Source organism: Lepidochelys kempii, chromosome 4 (assembly GCF_965140265.1).
Source record: "Lepidochelys kempii isolate rLepKem1 chromosome 4, rLepKem1.hap2, whole genome shotgun sequence".
Taxonomy (NCBI): Eukaryota; Metazoa; Chordata; order Testudines; family Cheloniidae; genus Lepidochelys; species Lepidochelys kempii.
The window spans coordinates 10,313,011-10,337,914 of NC_133259.1; the positions used below are offsets into that span (position 1 = coordinate 10,313,011).

Sequence of the window (24,904 nt, forward strand, 5' to 3'; positions counted from 1 at the left end):
TTGCACTCATGTAAACTCTGCCGTGTAGCTGTGTTGCACGTGGATAAAACAGGCTTGGAAGGCGTTAATGAGTTATGAGGGGGTCTGCACTGGTGCATGCTGGGACACTGGGGCAGTGCGTTTACATTAGCACTAATTGCACAAGACAGCAGTTGCCGAACAGGTACCATCCTTCTGTGGGTGAGGCGACTCGACGGGGAGCAGCAGGCCTGGGCTCTAGTCTCAGGTCTGCTTGCTGTGCCTGGCTTTCCCCATTGACATAATGGTGATGCTAGCACTTATGCACCTTTCTAAAGTGCTTTGACATCTATGGACGAAAAAGACTGGAGAAAATCTGTGTCGTTCCACTGACTTCAGTGACAATGCCTGTTTACACCAGCTCAGCATCTGGCCTCATACTATTATTATAGAGCAAGTTTCACTGCACATCCCTTGAGTGCATCTATCTGAATGTCCTCACACACTTCAGGGTAACCCGTTTGATCAGATGCAGCTGCATTTGCTTTAGAGGGCCACACCCCATTACACAGTTAAAAATATAGTGGTACATTGCATCCTGCTTCTAAGTTATGATTTTCTAACACTTCCAGTTTTATTACCTCGAAGCCAAACATCTAGCTACATCACCTCCTCTTCCTCCCCAAACAAGCCATTTTTGAGTAACCCCATTTGTAAAAAAAAGATGAGAATTTCTTAATGTGTGGAAAACATTGTATTCCCTGCACCTCGGTGATTCAAAGTTACCCAAACTGATTTCACCAGACTTTATTGAAAGAAAGCATCTCTAGTGTGACATCAAGCAGTAAAAACATCATTTCAAATCCTCAATTTCCTCCCAGGTTTGTGGCAGAAAACAGTGTTTTATAATGAAAATGCTCCCCCCGTTGTCTCTCCAGGGACTTGTATGGCATCTATCTTCACAGTAGTTGAGAACTTCACAATCATTAAGGGATTTTAGCCTCAGACTGGCCCGAGAACAAGGGAAGTAGTAGTGTCCCTATTGTACAGATGGGGAACTGAGGCCCTGAAAAATTAAGTGACTTGCCCAAACTCCCAGAGCGGGCCTGTGACTGAGCCAGGAATGAGGCTCTTTTGAATCCAAGTGTACTGTCCCGGCCTCTGCACTTTCCCAACTAGAACATTAGTGTGACTAGTATAAGAACTGTCTGTGAGGGGATTGAGGACAGATGTGGTGTTCTGTTAAGACCAGTCCTGCAAACTACTCAGTGTGGACAGACCACTGCACCTGCTCAGGGCCCCTCTGAAGTTAACGGGGCTCTGCAAAGCACAGCGGTCAATCCGCAGAGTCAATTCCAGGATGGGGGACTTAAAGGCGAACAGGAACAGGGTTTTCTAAAGAAGCCAACTCTCATTTCTGGCACTAATCTTTGTTACCAATACTTGGCACTTGCTAAAGCACTTTTAGAGGTGGGATTTCAAAAGCACTTGGGCTTGGCCTGACTCTGCTCCCTTTGAAGTCAATAGGAAATTTCCCATGGACTTTGCACACTTCATCCTCAAAGTGCCTAACAAATAATTAAACTGGCTACCAGCTCAGTGAGGGCAACAGAAAGAAATGATGGGCTCCGGGCGTGTCCAATGCTAGAAAAACTAGGTTTCAACTTCCACCAGTTCTGCAGCTGCAATGGTGTTAGGTCATGCATGGAGACAATTTTCAGGTGTTCTACCACTATGTCATGAAAACGTGCTCTGTTGTAAACCTGCCCTCGCCTCATCAATGCAGCACTGACATCCTTGCTACCTAGTGCAGGTGCAGGGTTGTGAGAGTTTCCTTAATGTAGATTGTGAACTGAAAGCACCCTAATGCCAGAGGGCAAGGGCTTCCCCATATCAGTGAATCTCCACTGCTCTGACCAGCTGGGTGTACCCCAACTCACTGTTGTAATAATCTGTAGCTAAAAGGTATCATGCAAGGGATCAGATGCAAACTGGTAACATGCTGCTCATTAATATTATTGTGTGGTGTATGCAGAGGTGATATATGAAAAATTATAAATATATGATGGACATATGTCCTTAACATGTGTTTGGCAAGTAAGGTTGAAGTCATCCTGCCCTAGACAAAGGAATGTGGTCTTGCCTGCTTGAATGTCTCCAGTATAAATTGAGCAAGGAGAGACAATGCAAGTACATTTACATAAAAGGTCAACAAAGCCATCGAACTAGCAAGTGGGGGAGATAGTTAAGAAGTGATCTTGACCAGGGGAGGAGACTGCACAAATGAACATGTCATCAGCTTGCTGGTGGACCTCCCAGAAGGGCTTCTTGCCTTTGAAAACAAAGATAAAACTTGGAGGCCATTTTGGCATTGTGATGTTGTCTAATTAAAATGTAACCATGCAAATTATTATTGCTACCACTGTTATATAATGGCAACAAATCTTATACAAAGTATAATACATGGCTAGAAAGGGTTAAACAGCTTGCAGGCTGAATGACTGAAAGCCAACCTTTAAAGTCATGTTGGAATGGTAATGAGGGCCATTCAATGCTAGATAGGCTAGAACTTTGAAATGCAAACCTATGCTGGTAGAAGTTAGAAGTAATACTAATTGTCTGTGTATATTCATAAATGTTAGCCATGTAAACAGACAGTTCCTGTCTGTCACTATAACTATTAATTCAAGGATCAAAAGGAAATATTAACATTTAGACGAATACTGGGTGAAATAATGTAATTGTCTGTATGTCTCTTTGAAGTTTGTGATAGATTGCCTAATGAATAAATTGCCCTATGTTAATTTGTGTAACTAATTACTGGTGGTGCTTAGGAAACAGAAGGCTACATCAAAAGCCTATTGTTTACCCAGGACTGTATGGTCAAGTGGCTGCTAGAAAACTGTATAAAAGATCCTTGGATCCTGATCCAGTCATCTCAGATCTGCTTAAGCTTCATCAGGGGAAGTTTGAGTCACAAGATTGAGATCCCAGTTAAGCTGGAACACCCTGAATATGATATTGGACATTGGACTATAACCTATGGACTAAATTCTAAAAGAACTCTTTGCAACTACAAAGCTTACCATCTCTGCTATGAATCTGAACCTCAAGAACTGAACTCATGTCTGTATGCATATTGATCATTTAACCATACTCTCTCTCTTTTCTTTTTTTAAATAAAATTTAGTTTAGTTAATAAGAATTGGCTGTAGCAGGTATTTGGGTAAAATCTGGAATATTCATTAATGAGGGAGGTAATGTGTCCGATCCTTTGGGATTGGAAGAACCTTTTCTTTTATAGGATGAAAAAGATTTTCAGTAATATTCATCATTCTTGACTTGGGTATCTGGGTGAAGACCTGACGCTGGGTTACTTTAAGGGAACTGTGTTGTTGGCTTGTGGGCAACCAATGAGGTAATAAAGAAGCTGTTTTATGCTGGTTTGGTAAATCTAAGTATTGGAATATCCACCAGCTTTATGGGGATTGTCTGCCCCATTCTTTGCAGTTCACCGTAATTGAGTGACCTCGGCTGGCTCCCCGGAATCCCAGTCACAGGCATCCTTCTCCCTAGGAGTCAAATAAACCAAGTGCTTTGAGCTTCATTTATTGGGTCCTTCCTGGCTAAAGAATGGTCCAGCCATGCTGCAAGAATGACTGTGGTGGCAAAAACTTCTTTGGACTCTAAGTTGTGCTTTAGTCTTAGAAGCATATTTTTACTTTTTTTCGCTTGTAACCCTTTCGGTCCTTATTCCTCATGTGTGGTATCCCTTAACCTATGTCCTTTTGGTAATAAACTGGTTTTCCTTTTACCATAAACCAACGTGGTGCTCTGATGGAAGTGTCAACCCCCGTTAGTCAGCTGCTGTGCAGTCCCTGTAAAGGAGCAGCAAACGTGAGACGGTTTTGTGGGTGCCACAGTCTGAGGGGCTGAGCACTGCAAAGCAAGATGGTTTGGGGGAGCACTTGGGCCTGGGAGGTTGTTAGTGTCACCCTGCATGGCGTAACCAGGCCACAGTGCTGTGCGCACGTTGCCGGCACCAGGGCTCTGAGCCAAAGCTGCACCGCACAGAGACACCCAGAGTTACAGGGCAGGAAGTGACAAAACCCCTGACTGGGCTGGGTTGAATTCCAGAGCGTCACACACATCCCCTGGCCCCAAATCCCTTTTTCTCTATTTGTGGATGAGTTCTCTTTCCATTTACCAGGTTGGCATTTGCTATACATGTGGGCATACTGCAGACTCACCCCCTGCTCTGATCAATGCCAAACCTCCCCCTATCCCAAAGGTTTGTTTTATTATTATCACATTGACATAACAGAGATTTTATTAAGGAGTAATTAGTTGATCAACACAGCAGACCCAGAACAGTGTCAACCCCAAATAGTCAAAAGTCCTGAGTCATCCCCCCACAACTCAGAAAAATGGTTTAAAATCATGACTTAACCCCTCCCAATTTGCCTTCTGGTTTTTTAGCCTTCAGAGTTCACTTGCGTCATGTTTTAAATTTTTCTCTGTAACCAGGAGGGCCAGATGCGCACTTTTTAAAACATGAAAGCTGAGGTTCTCATGCTATCTCGTCTCTTGGCTCCAGCAGCTGGGACTTAAACAACAAAACAAAAGACCGCAAGAGGTGGGGTTAAAATCCCGATCGCTGGCAACTCTGAAAAAGAGAAGCAGAATTAAAAACAGGATGATGCCATGTTCCCATTACTAATATCCATGGGGTGTGTATGCAGCCCAACCCCTCTCTGTAGGGGGCTGTAGGGTATAAAGCCACATCCGCGCACAGACGTGCCCCAGTTTAGCTAAAGGTGTGATTTCAAACCAGTTCTGTTTTACACATACACACCCACACCCTGTGTCCACACTCTTATCGGTGTCTTTCATCAGCTTAGCTTGCAAGGTGCATGTTAAACTGATATGATTGTGCGTGTGTCCCCTCATCCCGCCAACTGCAGCCGTTTCACGAAAAGGTGTGATTTCACACCAGTTCCGTTTACGCACTCCCACACGGGCGTGGATGGGCACGAGGGTCCTTCATCAGCTTCGCGTGCAAGGTGCGCGTTCACCCCCCTGGGCGTGGTGCCCACCACCACCCAGCCTTGCACCCGGTGCACGGCGCAGCACCCGCCGGAGCGCCCCCGGCGGCCGGCCGCGCCGCGCTCGGGGCGCGAGGCAGGCGGAGAGTTTCCATCAGGCCCCGGGGAGCGGGACTCCCAGCCCGCGCCGGAGCCAATGGGAAGCGGGCGCGCGCTCCGCGCCCCGGGCCGCCGGCAGGGGGCGGGCTCGGCTGGTTCAGTCCCTGCCCTGGCCGGGTTTAGTTGCGCTCCGCCGCGCACGGTGCCGGGCTGCTGCCGCTGCTCCTTTCCCCGCGCTGCCGGAGCGCTGCCTGGGGGAGGCGGCTGCTCCCTCTGCCCCCAGGGCTCGGATGGACGCAGTGGTCCTGGGCAGCGGCCCCGGGCTGCTGCTGGCGCTGGGTAAGGAGGGGACGGGCTGGGGGGGGAAAGGGAGCAAAAGGGCAGCCCCCACCTGCGGCTGCAATGGGACAGGGGGGCCCAGGGGCGCTGCCGGGAGTGGGGAGTCGCTGCCGCCGTTGCGGGGGGATCCCGTGGCGAGGGAGAGCCCCGCCGCCCTCCCGGCCAGCTGTTTGCGTCCTGCAGGGCCAAAGCTCCCAAGTCAAACGTGGCAGGTTGATTTGGCCCTTCCTGGGGTGCCCAGTGGCTTGTCAGCCTGGCTGTTCGCCTGGTGACCTCGCCAGCCCTCACCCTGTTTCCAGGGGGTTGTGAGTCTCTTGGCTTTAGAAATCTGCCCTGAGCAAGAGGGGGGCTATTTTTAGCTGTAGAACAAACATTTTATTTTAAGGCACTTGAGAATTCAGGTTCTTCCTGCGTTTAAAATTATAGCAAAAGAAAAACAACGCTGCATGGTGTAACTAGGGGCTTTGTCTCCTGCCCCCCACCCCCTCCTGTAACTCAAAACGGGTTATTTCTTACATACTGACACTGTGTGGTCCTGGAGCCAGAGATCAGGGTTAGAGCATGGAGTGTATCTGGCTACAAAACTCCTGATGTGTCTTGTTTAAAAGCTGCAGTCTTCTGCATAGGCCCTTGGAGATATTTTCAGTTAAAACCCTCATCAGGTTATGGGGGTGAGGGTGGCTGCTGGAAAGGTGTGGTCAGAGCTGTGATCTTTGAGCAGGGGGTTGGACGAGATGACCTTCTGAGGTCCCTTCCAACCCCGATATCTATGATTCGATATAATTTTATGAAAATATGCTAATGAGTGTGAATATGATGTAACTGGAATATGCTTCATGCAAATTAGAAGGTCTGTGTTTGTAGCAGGCAAGCATGTCTGGCTCAAGCAGGCAGGGTTCTGGAGTCCCACGCTGGCAGGGAAAACGGGTTAGAAGTAGTCTCAGCACATCAGTTGGCAGTCCCAAGGGGTTTTCTGTGATCCAACCCGTCACAACAGCCATTAGCAGTCCAAGCAGGAGACACCAGTAGAGAGTTGGGCTCCTTGACCAAAGTAAGTGAAGAATCAGTCACCCTGTAGATTAAGGGTGCATTTATAAATGGCATGTGAAAGGTTAATAAGTGATTGATAGCTGTTTTACAAATGGTTGATCAGTTGTTATCGTCAGCACCTGGGTTATAACAATCAAGAACAGCTTTGACTGATGCACTTATAACCATGTAGAACACAGTACTGGTGTTGGTAACATGTATATAGCATCTCTTAATCCTTATTAGCTATTTATATTGAAGATATACTTTATAAAGTGTGGCCCCAAAATCTTCTATGCTCAAAACATGTCTTGTTTAAAGCTTTCAGCAAACAAAAAACCCCAACCCCCTTTAGATGTTTGATGACTTAACATCTGAGAATAAATAATAAAGGGATTTTTGGCTAGCATAAACAATGTGCAGTTTTTAACAAAATACATGTTTATCAGTTAATGGTTGAATTCCTGCTTATTAGCCTAAAATGCATGCCTGAAATGTCACAGCTGTTCCAGGCTCCTCTGAATGGTCCTTCTTCCATCTTTCAATGGAGTCCTTTAAATGATTGCTTTAAAAAAAGACCAAAAAAAAATTACTGAAGGGGGAGAGAAAACCCCACCTGAAATAAGATGGGAGAAGCCTGGTAACTTTGAAATTAAACCTGTCAGAGTGGGCTCTGTGTTAATTCGGAACCGCTAACTTCTAATGGGAGCTCCATGCAAGTATTTGAGGGATGGATAGATTTACTGAGTTGTTAGCAAAAGTTATGGTTGCTTGACTCTCCCCCCCACCCCCGCCCTGATATAATATCAGCCCTAAAGTTGAACTGTAAAGGATTTTTACAAGACTTAGGCTTATCTCCTATTTTAGTCCTTTACCATGTATAAAGAGGGTCCAAAAGTCTTTTTTTTAAAAATAATTTTGTTTTTCAGCCTTAGGCTTAGTCTGAACTTAAAAGCACTCTTCCAGTGGTGTACCTACATCGCACCAGGGTTTTCTTTGCTGCTTTAACTATAGTGGTATGTTTAGAGCAGCATCACTGTCCAGTGTCGACAAGGTCACCGACGCGGTGGGCATGTCAAGCCTTGCTCCTCCTGCTCTCCGTGGCAGAGCCAGCGGAGGTCTGGTGATGAGTGCTGCAATCGCTGTCCTTCACAATTGCTCCACTTTGCCTTTGTGCTGTCGTTTCGCTGCTTATCCTGTCATGACACTGTCTCCCAGGGCCATTGGGACCTGAGGAGGGAGAGGAAATAAATTTCCAGCAACAAGCCCGTCAAGCCGTCTGGTACGTGATAAGGAAGCTAGAAAGGGCTCAAGTTCGTACTATTTCCCCTGTGCATGTTCCCTTCCGTGGGTTGGGTTGCCCTCACTGTCTGCAGAGGGACAGTTTTCAATTTGATGCGTGAGGGGCTTTAGACCTGCAGTTCTGTCCAGCATTAGTGTGAGGTGTGGGGCTTTCAGTGCTCATCTGTCCCATCAGGCTGAAGGTCTGTTCTCCGAGTACATGTAGTAATACGAGGGGAAGCTCCCCTGCGTCGTCATGGGGCTGTGCTCCACGTGTGGTGTTAGATACGTATTTCTTTGGGCACTTGGGATGGAATTAATCTTCCCTTTCCAATCTTCTGCCGTCTCCCATTTGCAGGGTCCTGCCCCAAGACATCAGACGATCCGGGTTGGTTGTTTTATGAATGCCTGCCCTGTTTCCCCTCAGTGCGTGTCTGTAACAATCAGTATCAATGGGCAAGGAGCATGCAGGTAGAAAAATAGACCCATCTCACTGGTGTTTTCATGGCAGGGTCTCCATTTTAAAGGCTTTGCTTTACCGAAGGCTGGATTGAAATTTTCTCCCCATCTCAGGGGGGTGGTGGTGAAGTAAGCTTTAAAGGTCCTGGGTTTTTTTTTTTCTTAAGCCCTTTTATGTATACTTCTAAAAAGTTGCCCTATAAAATGTTTTACCAACCTTCGGAAAAGTGCTGGATTCCTGCTGGTGTTATGGACATGTGAACACCGTATAGCACAGTCCACTATCCAGAATTCTGGGCTTTTTACAGGAGTATGAAAACCACCAGCAGAACAGGGACACTGTTCACAATCCCTTCTGAGTAACGCCATTTAAATAAACAAGTATGGCATGTTATATGTACATCAGCAGGGCGTGATGAATCCACTTAGCCAGAGTGAGTTGGTGGTTTTATCAGGTGAGAGATTCTGCTGATGGCAAAGGTTTCATTTGGGGGTGTGTGTGTGATGGGGTGGCAATTCGTGGTTGGATTTTCAAAAGGACTTCACGCCTAGCAGCTGCCAAATCCATCCACCTCAATGTAGGTGTCTTAATGTCTGCTGAGCTCTTTCTGGCTGTACGTCTCCAGTCCTTGGGGTTGCCAAAAGAACCTTCCAGATACAAGCGCGATGCAAACTGATGCAGCCTTGTCTGCCTGAGCTGGCAGAGAGACTGCTGCCTTATCTGGAGGGCTGCTAGCATAGAGTGGGGTGTGGAGGCGGCTGGGAAGGGAGCTGTCCCCCATTGTTACAATAGGATGCTGGGGAGTGGGATTCCTACCACTGCTTCAAGGAAGGTGCGCCAAACAACGTCAGCAGAGGGCTGTCTGTGTAGGGGACCCTACGAGCTGAAACTGCTGTCATCCCAGCACGCACTGATTTATTGGCAAGGGTGGGGCTGCCCAGTATTAAGTGACTTGGAGGGGGGGCAGCATTCAGCTGCGGGGAGAGCAAGGTCTTCGGGGCCGAAGCAGTGGTGGTGCCCACCCGGCAGGAGACTGAGCAGGATAAGGTGTGAGTTGAGATGAGGGGGACGTGGCCCTTGGGGGATTTGGGATTGTGTGTCTGGGGTACCAGTGTATCTTGGCCTGATGATTAGGCTTAGTCTGGGGGCTAGTAGACACTGAGTAACTTTTCCAAGCCCTATATACATGTGGTAATTTACTTTCTTTTGACATACTATGCAGCAGCATTGTCTGCTATTGGCTCTGATTTCCATCTGAACACACATTGCCCCATCCTGGGCAGGGGGTCAGAAATGATTATTTCCAGGTATTCCTGCAGTGACAGTCTGCCAAGATTGCCACGCAAACTGTGAATTTGGATCTGAGTCCTAAGCATTCTCAGTAGCCTTAAAACCCATAGAAGCTAATGCCTGACGATAAGCGGGGCATTCTTTTTATGTGTTGCAGCTTTTTAGTGAAATCAGTGCAACAAGTATTTTAATATTTTGCTGGCTTTGGGCTGCTTTCATCCCTGCCCTGATATGCTAGATTTGAGCTCACCCATTTTAAATAAGACTTGTAAGTTGAAAGTCCACCGTCTGCACAGAGAGGAGGCACGCATTATTTCATCTGCCTTTGAGTGGAAGGGATTTGGCCTGGTAGATCTGGGTCTTTGGGGAATGCATGGCAGAGGGGAGTACTGCCTTCCCAGCATCAACTTGCTAAACTCCTGAGCCCTTTCATTACTGCTCCATGGGGTTTGGGCTGCATGGGTGAGGAGGGGCTAGCGGGTTTCTGTGCTTTTGTGGAGTCTACTAGGACCTTTAACATGCCAGTTGGGGTATAAGATGTGTTCATATGGGATTCTGCCCATTCAGAGATTCGTTACTTCTCAGTGTCGTGTGATTGAATAGAAACTGCACTACTCTGGGCTGTAGCTATCCTGCAGTGTGGGGATTTTTGGACTGGCAAGCTCTGTGTACTCTTGTGTCAATAAAATTTGTGTGTGTGCAGACAGTGTCAATAAAATTAGTGTGTGTGCAGACAGTGTCATTAAGAAATTATGCATAATATACAATTTTGTTTTGTTATTGACTGGCAAGCTAAGGGAGTTCTTATGGGGTTTGGCAGGAACAGGTTTTTTTATTTTTGCTGGAAGGCTCAAAAGAGTTGACGACAAACTCGGTTGCTTTGGAGAGCCCCACACCCTCCAGCTAAAGTTTGTAGGGAGCTAATTGTCCTGGACCCCATTCATAGATGTTAAAGCCAGAAGAGACCACTGTGTTTAATCATCTAGTCTGACCTCCTGGATAACCCAGTAATTTGTGTGACAGAGTGAATTATTCTTTTCTTCCAAGTAGGTGAATGCCACTGAGTCCAATAACTTGTGATTGGACGACAGTCCTATGAAAATGGGAGCCATGACCCCCTGTAATCAGCCTTTTAGAGCCCTAGTCCCTTCATGTTTACTCTGAACAGCCCTCCCACTGGCTTCTGAACAGAGGGGAAATGTCTTGCCCAAGGTGTCACAACAGGTCAGTGGGAGAGAGACAGCATCACCTCTCTCTTACCCAAATTGAACGTAATCCAACCAGCTGTCATCCAGGTCCTTATCTCTGCCAACCACTGGGAGAACAAGGAAATTTTATCATCCTAGCCAGGTTACTCATGGGGGTAGGCATGTGCGGGATTGGGCCCTAAGCATGGAACTAAAAATGAAGTTAGTTAAACTGGAAGCTTTAAGACAGAAGTGCCTTGGTATAGGTTGGGTGAGAAATACTTGGCAGGAAAGGCTTCCTGACATGGGACTGGCTCTATATTTAACACTTGCGACAGATCCTTGTCTCATTTGCTAGAATGTGATGGCGCTTGATTGCTGACGTATTAACAGTTCTGGAGAGGAGGGAGTTCTGCCTAGCTACAATTACAGTGTTTTTGCAGTGGCTTTATTTTGCTAGTCTAAAGTTCCTGAATTTGAGTCATATTAGACATTTAAGCCAAGATTTTCATAAGCGACTGACAATTTTGGCTGCCTCCAGTTCTAGAGACCCCATCTGAAAGGGGATTTTCAGAAAATGCTAGGTGCCCACTCTTTGAAAATCAGGTCGTTTTAAGGTGTCTGAAAATAGGCACCCAAGAGCTGTACTCAGTTGGCCTTGTAGGGCTGCAAGTGCATCTAAGATAACGATTTAGGCCCTGATCCTGCTGTCGCTTAGACTTACGCTGAACTTCACCCACGAGTAGTCTGACTGATGTCAATGGAGCTGGTCCCATGCTTGCATTCAACAGGTGGGCAAATGTCAGGGGATTGAGGCCTTAGCTTCCGTGTGGATAAACTGCCCAGCTGTGAGACGGAATGATCCCGGGATGAGTCCGTGAGTGAACATTGGATGCCAAGATTCTAAATTCTGTCTCTTTCGTTCTCCCAGTGCCCTTGTCTTAATGTTTATTACTGATGATTGAGTGGGAAAATATCTATATAGCTCTTTTTTTTTTTTTTAAGGGGAGCAGTCAGGGGATAGTTCTGCCCCTGTGGTTCGAGCGGCTCTGTTGTCTGTGGGGGAGCCATGCCAGCAATTTGCATTGCCTCCATGAAGCTTGGCTTTGTGTGCCAGTGAGCAGGTGCTGGAGGCAGGCGGGGCTGTGAGGAGCCAGAAGGTATCTACTGCTGTGCTGACCCACCAACCTCTTCCTCCTGCCCACTCCTGCCCTGGCGGAAGGGGTGTGGGGATGCAGAAGCTACTGCAGTCTTCCCACAGGCTGAGAAGCAGCTCTGCCGGTTGAGAGGGGTGATTCTCTCCCCACCCATGTCCCTGCAAAGCAGGCAAGTGCTATCACCTTCCGTGCGGTCTGTGTTGCTCTGGCTGTGGGCGTGGTGGTATGGAGTAGGTGCATGTGCTCCGAGCAGATGCTGCTTTGCAGCCTCCTGCTTCCATGACCCTTCCCACTCGACTGCATTCATTCATGAGAGGCATGCCTGGAGAGGGTGCGGCCTGTTCCCAGAGAGACTGAAATACACCCAGAACTGCCCTCCACACCACCTGCAAAGCAGTAACTCTGCCCTCTGTGCAACCAGCTGGTTGGCAGAATAGCCCACCATCACCTTTATACGCAGTCGAGACTTTGCTCTGTGGACGCAGTACTGAGGAAGGGGAGGGAGCTGTCTCTTCTCATAACAGGTGTAACTTGCCGCTTCTCACCTGTTTCCCCTCGACTGCCCCTGGACGCTATTATGGCAGGCTTAAAATAAGGAAAAGAATTGTTTCTCTTGCCCTTCCCCTGCAATTATCCTAGATCAGTGACTGAGAACAGCAAGCCAGGCAGAAAACTCAGCAAGGCACGTATGTGAAATATGCAATATGTTAACTATCTGGGTACTGTATTCTGTATTTCCAGGGTCATGCAGTTGATCTGATGGATCTCTTCTGTTTCTAACTGTGGTGACCTAGGTGTGACACCCATGCTAAGTAAAATGGAGAACAGATCTATGGTTATCTTGACCGACTTTTGAACAGTGGTATAAAACTATGCATAAGGATAACCTACTATGGGCAAGGAGCTCTGAGGTTGGATTCTTCAAAGGCACCCACTGTTGATCTGTGGTAAAATTCCCATTGACATAAATAGGAGCAGAGTTAGAAATACACGTAAGGGTAGGATTTTAAAAGTGACTAGTGACTTTTGGATGTCTCAGTTTTTAGGAATCCAACTTTTGAGATGCTTTGAAATGGCGTCATTGTCAGAGGTTGGTTCTCAACGCTTTCTGAAGATCAGGTTCCTTCAGGTGTCTTGAACTGAGGTACCAAAATCACTGGTCGCTTGCAAAATGCCCACCATATACAATCCTGCCTCCTGGCCTCATGACTTCCCTAAGGATCTGTGGCACTACACTCCCACATCTGTTCCTCTGTGGAGAGGAGAGAAGGTTGTTTCAGTCTTGTCCTTAATTTTTCAAGATGTTCATATGAAACAGTTTGGTCCATTGACAGAGCAGATCGTCAAGCATCTCTAAGGATAAAGCTTGATGCACGACCAAAGGCAATTGCTCTGTTTGAAAAGCCTCAAGAGCAGTCATGTAGCAATCCTAGTTCTGACTTAGCTGTTAATGGGTGATCTGACCCCCTTTTGGGTGGGATCCTTAGTTTGAGAAACGCTGATTTGAGGCACCTGGCATTGGCCACTGTCGGAAGACAGGATATTGGGCTAGATGGACCTTTGGTCTGACCCAGTATGGCTGTTCTTATGTTCTTAAGGGCTTTACGTGTTTATTTTGCCTTTTTAAAATACGTATCCCTGTAGTTTTTGTTGCAACGCTGTGAAATTTCAGATTTACATATCTGAAACCCTGAAATTCAAGATTTTTAAATGTGAAATTTACAAAAATGGACTGTGAAGTTAGCAGGGCCATGGTGAGAAGTGGTGGAGCCCTGTACTGCTGTCCTCTCTCTCCTTGACTTTCGGTGCCTGATCCTGCCTCCGATGGAGGTAGGGTGAGAAAGGAGCCTCATGTGGGTTTCCCCACAGTGGCAAAAGGTGGGTCAAGGGAGAAGGGAAAGGGGCCTGGGATTGCCTGCTCAGGAGAGGAGGTGAGAAAGAAAAGCCTCTGTTGTCAAGGCTCTGCCTAGAGGTGCGAAGGGCTCTGGTTCCAGTAATGAAGGGCTGCTTCTTCTGAGCCCTCTGGCTGCTTCCCTGCCCCATGCAGCATTGTGAGGAGCAGGGCAAATGAGTAGCTGCTGCTGCCCTCCCTCTGTCAGCTCTGAGCAGGGTAGGAGAGGGTGAGCTGGCTGGGACCCCCATGGCAGGTACTCCAGGGGGCCAGTAGCTGGAAGAGGGATGAAAGGGCGGGACGAGGGACCCGGGGAGATGAGAGTTGGCAGAGGCGGCGGCAGCGGTACCTACCGGTGCTGTGCATTTTGCCCTTCGGCTGTTTCCATCCTGTGTGGTGCTGGAAGCAGCACAGGCCTGTACTGGGCACCAGTCGCGTAACTTCCTGCCTTTTCCCCGGGCACCAGTGAGAATGCTGCCGTGGCCCAACGTTCTCACTGGGCCCAGCCCCTTCCCTTAACAGGGCAGTTCAGCCTGCCCCACAGGGAGAGCCTGACCCCCTGCTTTCTGAGCTCAGGCCCCTCTCTCCTATCCTGAGCTTGAAATATTGGCTGCCTGTGTCCTTGCTGGCCTTTCTGGGAGCCCGCCACCTCTTGCCAACTCCCTGCCAGCTGAGGGGGCAGGCCTGCCAAGGCCGCTCCGATCACAGTTTTCCTGTGTGATAGTGTGAGACCCTGCCCGATCGCGGCTGGGCTGGGTGTGGTAAGGCTTAAAATGTTAATGACGAAGTATTTGCTTGAGTCTCTTGCTTGTGTAGAGGTCTGGCACGCAGGGGAGAGAGGCCGTGTTGTGTGGTTCCTAGATCACCCTGATTCACTCAGCGCATGTGTTATTTGCTAGTTTGGGCCTAATAGGAATTACATGGCCAAGGAATCCATCAGACTGCATGAGCCTTAAAGAGTAGCTCTCTTCCCTCTAACCTAGTAGTTACTTTCCCTTCATTCATTGACATTTTGTTGCTCTTATCCCATATTTCAAAGTGATAGAAGTAGGGGACATTCGTCAGGTTAGGTCCCTAATGAAACGTGCCGTGCCGTTGCTTGGAGCTCCATTCCGCTCCAGAGGTGACGCACGGGGAGTGGCCAGGAACGTGCACCAGAACTGTAAGTTAGGAGAGGATTGCTCAGGCCTTTCTAATTCCCAGCTAGCTGTCGGTGGTGGTGTATACCCCGCGCCTAGCCAGAGCAAGTGGAGCCCTTTGAAGACCCTGTTATAACCTCTTTTTGTTTTAATTGAAGGCCTAGCAGTTTTCAACTGTGTGGTTGCCGGCTGGAACGTGACTGCTGACTACGGAGTGAAGAAGCCCGTATGCAGCTTTCCGGAGGAATGTACAGGTAACTCTGTGTTATAACAAGATACCGATTCAGGTTAAAAACAGACCAATGAGTTGAAATGGTACAGTCAGTATAGGTCTCAGTGGTGCTACAAACAGCCAAGCCATTTTCAGTGCTCCAGTGTCCATCCTGGGGTAGACAGGCCTGCGAGGTGCATTACTGATTCTGCAACAGTATTTTAATAACTGTGTCTTTGTGATCTGGAAATGAAAGATAACGTTAACGTGCCCCTAGCTGTCTGCCTTGGGGATGTGGTAGCACTGTGTAGCACTGCGTACAGCTCCTGAAATAAAGCTCTTTACGCCGCAAACTGTTCTGGATTCAGTTTTGCAAACCATTTATCCCGTGCCCCACCAAAGAGCTAATTGGCCTGTTCCCGGCGCACACTGACAAGGTTAACGCTGGCCATGGTTCCACTCGGCTTCCTTATGATCATGCTGTTTGTTGCCGCATCATAAGCGGGAGAGTTCGAAAACTCTTAGCCTGAGCTGTCATTGGGCAGTGATTATGGAATGTGTCGCTGGCGTTTCAGGCCTTCTCAGCTGCATTTAGACTCCACTCACGTGGTTGCAGCTCAGGCTATCCAGGAAGGGAACCCCTCCAGATCTGGTTGCCAGGACTGCAGTGTGCCAGGGATACTTTTGTATGCTTTCTGCATGTCCTTAATCCCAGGTTTTAGCCTTCAGATATGCACACCTGAGCCCCATTGCCTCCAGTGTCATTCATGCACTGGACCCAGGATGGTCTTACAGAAGCATCAGAACTGCCATTGCCCAAATGTGGGTCTGTTGCTACCTTGACATGCGCGCGCCCATCTCTTGTGGGCATGCATCGTAGCAATATGGGTATAGCATCATGCTCTGAAAAGAGCAGGAGACTTGAGGGAAAATCCCTTCGGGAATTGTCACTGCTCCCCAGCCAATAGTCTAATTCCCTTAGACTTATATATGTGTATATATACTATGTATGTTTATAAAAAAAAAACCAAAACTTTAAACTGGGCAAAATCAGATATAGGAATTAATTGAATTTTGGTGGCTTCCTGCCACCCGGTAAAATAGCAGAAGGCTACTGTCTGCTGGGATCAGGTCAGATGGGTACATCTTGGTATAATGTACCAATTCTTTTCTTTAGGCTCAGTTTTGTGCCCTTGCTCCTCTCCTGTTTGGAACAAAGCACCCAAATGAAATTAACCGAGATCTCCCCAGTGCAGCACAGTGGTGCTGCTTGAAGATCTTGTTAACTTTGCTTTACCTGGTATGGAAGCGAAGGCTATCACTGGCTATCCTCCTGGCTAATGGTAGGAAGTGGGACACTTACAGGCCAAACTTGTATGGCAGCAAGATGACAAAGTATCAGCCACTTGCACAAAAAGGATCAATGCAGCAAAAATTCAGTATCTACTGAAAAGGGACTTTTAAATAATAAAATCCTATTTGCATTTTAAAAAATAACACTATAAAGGTGGGATTTTCTAAAGCATTCAGCATGGGCCTTACTTTGCTGTCATCAAAGGCAGTGGGAGTCTTATCTTTATTTCAGTGAGAGCCGAGTTAGGCCAAGGAGATGTGAAAATCCCTCCTACAGTTGTATCGTTACAATTTGAAGAAAGAGAAACTAAAGCAGCATGCACACTTGTGACTTTGTTAATAGGCCACACTTATGTTTGTTGGTAAGAATGTAGGAAGAATTTAGAATGCCTTCTTTAAAAAAAATACTCCAAACCGAGAGCAGCAGTATGTTAGAGAGGTAAGTTAGATTCATTTCAGCCTTATAACCGGTGAATTGTGATGCCAGGAAACTCTGACAGTATGGAATGCATTGATAATGGGAGCCTTAATGAGCTGGGGAAATGCAGTGCATTGACTGTAATGGAATGATTTTAGGAACTGATTTTCAGCCAGTTTGCCATGCCCACACTAGAATGTTTTCTCCTGGCTGCATGGGATTTCCACTTCAGACACCTGTTTTCCCTCCTCCAATCCTGCACTCCTAGCAGGATCTGGCTGCTGCTGTGGTACTGCCCTCTCTTTCTGGGAGACACAGACATGCGGCTGCAGTTCAGGCTGCTGTTTTGTAGGCTGGTATTGAAACTTAAATGAGAGCAGCGTCAATCAGCTGCTTCTTACAAGGTAAACAAACTCATTTCTTTATGATACACCCAGCAGTTTAAAAATAATCCCTTAGGCCATTTCTGATGTAATTGGGATCTATGATCTAGTGGTGACATATTCGAGTCTGGTAGCCAAATGCAAGCTCTGTGTGTGTGTGTGTGTGTGTGTGTGAGAGAGAGAGAGAATTCTGAATTTCAAGACCCTAAATTCAAAGAAACTGCCTGATGACACTGTCTCACTGTTGAGCATTTTGAAATCTGAGTACTTATTACCACCTCCTCCTGCTTTAGAAGCCAGGTGACAGTGAAACCACTTTAATTGAATTTCAATTATTTTTAATGAAAACTTCACTAATATTTTGTCATGGAACATAATTAGCTAGAAGGTACACATGTGATGTCTGTATCAGTATACTTTGCTAATACAGCTCCATCCTCCCTACTCGACCTTGGGCACAAAGAATATTTTTGTACTCTGAGCGTGCTCACTTAACAAATTCTTATATATTCACTCATGAGAATTATTTTTCCACCCTTGAACAGTTATAGACGCTAACATAAGCCAAAGGCACATCAAATACAATACAAGCGATCCACAAAGAAGAAACAAAGTCTAGGATTGTTGCAGATGCAATGAACAGAGAAGTCATTGGTAAGAAGCTAGAGATATGCATCAGTCCCTTAAGCCCATCTAAGCACACAGAGGCAATAGTAGGGTGGCACCAGTCAATGCCGATGATGCACTTACAATGGGAATTTGCTAAATACAAGAATTTGAACGAAGCTGGCCTGCCAGGTTCTATGACACAATATCGAGGATAGTAGAGATGCAGGTGGTGACAAAAAAGCATGTACAGGTTGGTCCTACAAAGGTATTTGACACCAACCTTATCTATTCAAGAGCAATAGGCCTACAAGCAAGTTCATGAGAGTCTGACCTCAAGAATATTTTGTCAGTCCTGTACCAATGTCAACGTTCACAGACCCTGGTGACATGAGGATTGCCTGGCTAAATCTAACCTAAAGAAGCAGCTGCTGACAGAGGTGTCAACTCGACATACTTCAGAAGAAGTCACCTTCGCAGCAAATGATGTATGACTTGTCTTTGATGGGGCAAAGACTTCAGCACAAAGAGTGTCACAGGATCCAGCAGAGCTACAGAAGCAAGCAGAGTGCATCAGTTGAATACAAGTACACAGCTACCTCCAGCGAAAATTGTCTTGACAGTAACTGAAAATAAGAAACGTTTGATGGACATCAATTTTGTGCAGAACTCATTCAAGACAAGAAGTTTCACCAGCGACGCACTGGCTGGTTATTGCAGGCAGACCCAACATCCCTCCCAGTTGAAATAAACTAGGCAGGTGTGGTGATCAACAGAGAAGATATATGGCCAGCATGGATGAGGAAGCCAACGACATCCTTGCACAACAAATGGTGGTGGTTGCAAAAGAGCAACCATTGGGAACGTCACTATTATCAGATGATGCTGATGTACTTGCCCTACTCTTGCACCATTAATTTGAAGAGTGTGTAATGTTTTTAGTAATCACGGAACCCACCAGTCTGAGAGAGCTGTGATGGACAGCTGTGCAACTGCCGGGCAACACTGGAACATTGTACCAGGACTCCTAGCTGCCTGCGCACTCTTAGACTATGATACAGGAACTTCCTATTTTGGTCTTGTCAAAGGCACTGTGCTGAAGATCCTGCAAGCTGCATGTTTCCTTCTCTGCTGGGCAGCCAAATTCATGGCTGCATGCTACTGACACTCAAATTGTGCCACCGTGTCTGAAGCATGATAGAAACCATCGGCAGCATAAATTGGCAATGGTACCATGTAAACACCAAAGCGCTTAGTTCCTCATCACCAGCTGTGAAACATGTATAGAAGAATGTCAAACAAGCATATCTTCAGATGTGTGTGGGAAAATGTTTTGGCTCCCAGTGCATCAGCACTCCATCCACTTCAGCGTGGATGGATATGTGATGACCGTTCCAAATCTGTTTCCAGAAATTGTACCAGACAATGTCTCACTTGCTCCTCCAGATATTCTGAAGTTTATCAAGTGCTCTTGTGGGAGTGTGGTACCATGTAAATCTGTGAAAGGTGGATATAACGGTGTCAAATGGCCTCGTACCATATTCTGTGCAGGACATGGAGGCGAAGGGTAGTGCTGTGGGTATGTGTGTTGCAATGACCTGACGAAATCAGCTTTAGAATTTGAAGATGAGAATGTCGATTGACAAATAGTGACCAGTATTAGAATAAATTGCCTAGGGAGGTTGTAGAATCTCCATCATTGGAGATTTTTAAGAGCAGGTTAGACAAACACCTGTCAGGGATGGTCTAGATAATACTTAGTCCTGCCATGAGAGCAGGGGACTGGACTAGATGACCTCTCGAGGTCCCTTCCAGTCCTATGATCCTATATCAGGACACTCAACTGTAGTTTGAGTGAGAGAGAACACTCGTAATCATTTATGATTCCAAATGAAGTATTTGATTAAAATTATTATTAAAATTATAACTGTGTGTGTGCGTGTAATACTTGTTGGACTATTTTTCACATTAAAAAGAGTGGGCAGTGTTTCAAATGAAGATTGAGGTCTGTGCTGTTACTCTCAAATCCCCTCCTCATGTACCCCTATTATTCAGATATGTATGGTTATTGATTGATATTGCAAATGTTAAATACAGATGCTCCCCGACTAACTCAATCATTCCATTCCGTAATGCCTTGCGTAATTCTAATTTTGCGTAAGTCGGAAACATATACCCGACCATTACACCAGAAAACCCCCCAACCCCTCCTATTTCTAGCTTACAGAACTCTTTCCGTAAGTGTGGATTTGCGTAAGTCCGGTCTTGCGTAACCTGGGGAGCGTTTGTACATGCATTTTATGCATTAGAAGTCTTCTACCTTGATTTTTGTATGCCCCACATCATGCAAATTCTTACTGATTATGGGATGGTGAGAGTGAGATGAAATGTCAATATATCAAAATGCTCAGCAGTGATAGTGTCATCAGGCAGATTCTTAAAACGTATGATCTTGGGACATCGAATCCACCAAAAAGCCTTGTACAGCCCCAAAAGCAAGGCTGACCCGAGTGGCTGCCATGTTATTCCCCAATGATACCGTCTCTTGGAAACAGAGAAGAGAGCAATTAGGTTTAGATATCCTGGCCATTGAGAACACAATCCCCTTAGGTGCTGGTGTTGTGCTCTTTAGAGTATTGCTTAGCACCAGCAGGGTAAGGCTATCCTCGAGACTAATTATTCTTTTGTACTAGAATTAACTTTTAACCCTTGTGATGATTACTTCTGGGAGGGAGGAGAGCTTCATTTCTGCTCTGCTACATCACTTGCATCCTGATCTTGGATATGGAATTTAGGTGTTCACAGTTCGGTTTGCAGGTAAGGCTGCTTTAGTGAATAGTAGATGACGAGAGCTTGGCATTTCATGCATACTTAACACAAGTTAACTGCTGGTGAGCTCGGATGGTTAGAGCCAGGTAGGACCTTCCTAAAACTCTAAGCTTGTTAAATATTAAGAAATTACACCAAAAATAGAGAGGGGGGAGGGGGAGAAAAGCGCTAAAAACTTGAGCTGGCCAAATAATTCACACTGAATAGCATTCAACATGTTGGTGGAGTCTCCACCCCCCGCTACCCCTGTTGGCATGTTGTCCTGCAGCAGGTTGTCAAATTTTTGAATGTTTCTATCTGAAATTCTTCCCGAATCTCTGCAAAGAATAATTCATGGTCTGTGCGGGTTGTTGTCTGCGTTCATTGTGTTCTGAGCTATGATGGTTCTTTAAATCCCGTGATGGTATTTCTAGTCCCTGATTGGGTGACTCATTTCACCAATGAGTGCACCCTGGGACTCTCATAACCTAAGGTACAATTTGAAATAGGTTTTGAGTAATAAATACTCAAATAATACCTTTTTTCCAGGAGTACTTGCAATAGTGAGGTTCAGGCATTTGAACATTCATGGAAACAAAAATGTTCAGACGTATCCTACAGAAATTGTTGATTATTTCTCTGCCTTTGTCTCCCTATCCCACATCCTCCCTTTCCATCACTCATGCCCTTTGCTCCTTTGTTCTTCCTATGTTAACTTCTGTTCCTCTAGCTTCTTCCCCTTGCCCTGCAGAGTGGTAGCACTTTTGTGCTGGTGGGACCTCCTCTGAAATGTCTCTGGTAATGGCTTCTACTCCTGAAGAGCATGGGCAGATTAGGGGTTCAGTACCAGTTGACTGAACTCTTGGAGGAACTCTGCAGGTGTCCAAAACAGGGGGACTAGTTGAGAGAGGCCATTTTCGTGGATCGCACCCGTCCTACAGCGAATTATTAAAGCGTGGAGGGTTAATTCCAGACACTCGGAAGAGTCCCTGAAGCGGTGTAGTTTTGAAGAGGTTCTGGGGTCCATTGGAATGCAGCATTCATGCATGGCGGTTAGTGACACTTGCTGTGGGCATGGACGTATGGATGGTACGGCAGAGGAGTGGAGAAGCGTGTGGTGTCTGTCTTGCCCTGACCAAGTCCGGCTTCCGTTCTGTAGCGGAAGGTGGCTGTTCTTTGGCATGGGTAGAAACACAGATGGATTCATGCTGTTAGGCAGAGGATTTATGCAGCAACTCGCTTGGCTGTTGAGACGAGACTCCTTATATTTGGTAAGTATTATGGCCATTGACCAGCAGGAACATTAGAAGACTTTTATACAATAGTGACTGTGCCTTTCCTCATGGCGTAGGTGCTTTTTGAGATCAGTCCGTGTAACCTTAACCAGGCTAAACCTGTGACCTCCTCAGGCTGAATAGCTTCCCGTCAGGAAACGTAGGAGCAGTTAAAGAGGCCAGAATTGAAGCTGGCTCTACTAGAACTGCTTACAGGAGCTTACAGCACTTAAGAGCTCTGCCCAGGGAAGAGCTGCTCGACTGGGGAGCCTGGCAGGTTGTGCTGGGCAAGCTGGGAACCTCCCAAGGCAGGTAGCCAAGGTTATTTTCCTCTTCCTCCTTTCTGCTAAATGCCGGGGAAATTAAATGCAAAATCTCTCTACCACAGAACAAAGGCTGCTTTATCAGGCCTTCAAGAGTCAGGAAATCCCACTCATAATGTGGGGTCCATAAAGCCAGGTTGTGCCTATGTGATAATGTCTGCTCCTGGTTTTTACAAGTCACCTTTAGAATATTAACACGGCGAGTGTTGTCTGTGGGAGAAGTAGGACGTTCAGTGCAGCCGTTGCTGTGATTGGAGCAACTTGGACAGCTGAGATTTCCTGACTTGAGGGTCATGATTGTTAATGCCCTGTCACAACTGAACACTTACTTTTTCTTTTTTTGCATGTAATTTTTATTATTCTCTTTGTGCTGGGTGGTGCTGCGGAACCTTACCCTCCTGGTCAAGAGGAGCCATGCCACAGCCAAGGGGAACATCTGTTCATGTGTGTGATGGCTCCTTGGGTCACACAGCAATATGGCTTTGAGTAGGAATACATCCCTGTGCCTCCCTCTCCGATACCCTAATGGGTGTATAGAGCTTTGCTCGCATCTGGGGCAGAAGAGCTCACTTACCCTACCCACCACCCCAGGGTATGTGCCCAGGTTCCAGTGACAGCCATGTCCAGGGACCCTGCTGTTACCTGGTTAGTAGGGTTAAGCATGTTAAATCAGTTCTAGGGTTAACTGCACCCCCTCCAGTATACCCCTGTGGGTCTCAAGTCTCCAGCCATCTATGGATGGGGATCGTCATGCTGTCTGGAGTGCTTCACGAGTGTGTGTGCCAACTACAGGGCAAACACACCAACCTGGTGGTATGTTCTATACCTAGATTTCACCAACTCAGTAACAAATGTGAACTCCTGGATCCCTGTGACAGTCTTACCATGGAGTCACGGACCGTCCCTGTGGGCTCTCTAGTCACCCTGGGCAAAAGCTGGACTTCGTGATAAATGGTCACTTACACCAAAAATCACAAAATATTCAGGTTTCTCCCAGTTCCAAGAGACCAGTCACTTACCCCAGGTCAATTTATACCTTAGATCAGTGCTACTCAAAGTGGTGGTCCGCGGATCGGTGCCGGCCTGCGAACCATCGGCTGCTGGTCTGCGTGCACATTGGGGGGAAAATATTGCCAGTCCCCCACATCAGATAGCTTGAGAAGCACTGCCTTAGATCTCACATCAAAGGCAATATTGGTAGCCAATCCTATGGTAAACTAGTGAATGATTTATTAATTAGGAAAAAGAGAAGAGTTATTTTTATGTTTAATGCAGGTACCATATATGCACAAAGGAGTTCGGTCTTTGGTTCCAAAAGGTGAAATGGAATGTCTTTTCAGGGCTAACCCAGGTTGACCCTGGGGATCTCTGCTTTTTGTTTCTTAGCGCCAGCCCTTGTAAGAGTCCAAACAGCAAAGAGATGAACAATCTTTGTCTACTATCTTTATTTCCCTCGTCCTACATTCCAACCAATGGGACGAGTCCTTCTGCACATTCTTCTCCTTGGGTGGATGGGGTAATCAAAAAAGCTTTCGTCCTACCCACTTAATTTTAATAGTCCTCCTGGATGGGCGGGGGAATTTACTCTTTCTGTCTGTAGTCACAAGTTCAGGGCAGGCATTTTGACAATTATAAAACACTTATATTGTACTTTGTAGCATGGAATATAGATGCTACAAGTAAGATTAATGCAGCAATTTACAAGCATTTTCTTGAGTATAAACACATCCTTACCAGTCTAACACCTGCCTTGAACGATGTGAACATATAGGTGGACTGGTTTCCAGCTATAAATTTGTCAGTGCTCAGCTGACACCTAGAGGCTTGGCAAGAGGCGGCACCTGCTTTACCAGCATGTCCAGGTTTCACATCCCTCTCCTTCCAGATGGTGCTTTTAGGGTTGCATCTCCCGGCCGTTCACTGTGCTTATCCCCTAGCAGGTCTGACCTCAGTCCAGCAGATGCAATTCTGCTCTCTCCCAGGTGTGTGACAGCGTTACCAGCAACCTGCCAGCTTTTACAGAGCACAGCCTGTTTACGTAGGACAAAAACAACTAGAGAAAATGTCACACAACAGTAAACGGTCGACGCACCTGCTAAGCTTACCAGGTGTCACCCATCTTCCACTTGGAGAGACTGGCAAGTTCCAGTCCTTCCAACCCTTCTAACAGGGTTTTGCTCTCTCTGTTAGTCTTGCATCAATTTGAGGATCAAATCAGGGTCCCTGAGTCAGTTCACACTGCTCCTTTATACCAATGGCCCATTCTTTTCTGTTGGGCCTCTTGAACCCAGTCTGAACCAGTATATGCAGTTCTGCCTAGGGGCAGTACTTCAGTGGAGCCGATTACCTGTCTGAAACCTTGTAGTAATTCTCCCCTGCTGATTTTAGTTCCTGGAGGAAACCGTAACCTTCTCCCAGGGAGCTAGAACACAATCCCTCGCTCACACAAATACATCTAAAATTTATCGCTGCACAAGTCTCTGGGCATTCTCTGTGCCTGTAGAGCCTGGCACCTCTCACTGTGCTAGCCTTTTGAAGTTTTCACACTTCGAAGGTCTACCTCTGGCACAGTAGTATTTATTTGCATGACTGGAGTGCCTAGGAACCCTAGTTATGGATCGGAGCCCCACTCTGTTAGGTGCTGCACAAACAC

The 24,904-nt window shown here is 46.6% G+C and overlaps 1 protein-coding gene across 1 annotated transcript in view; it reads left to right on the forward strand.

The window, feature by feature from the left end:
• Nucleotides 1-5,216: 5,216 nt before the first annotated feature.
• BTC (betacellulin) overlaps nt 5,217-24,904 on the forward strand; it is a 30,852-nt gene continuing 11,164 nt past the window's right edge. The window contains exons 1-2 of the mRNA XM_073340009.1: nt 5,217-5,441; nt 15,034-15,129. Of these exons, the coding sequence (XP_073196110.1) occupies nt 5,393-5,441; nt 15,034-15,129 (145 nt within the window). The 5' untranslated portion in view covers nt 5,217-5,392. The remainder of the gene's footprint in view (nt 5,442-15,033; nt 15,130-24,904) is intronic.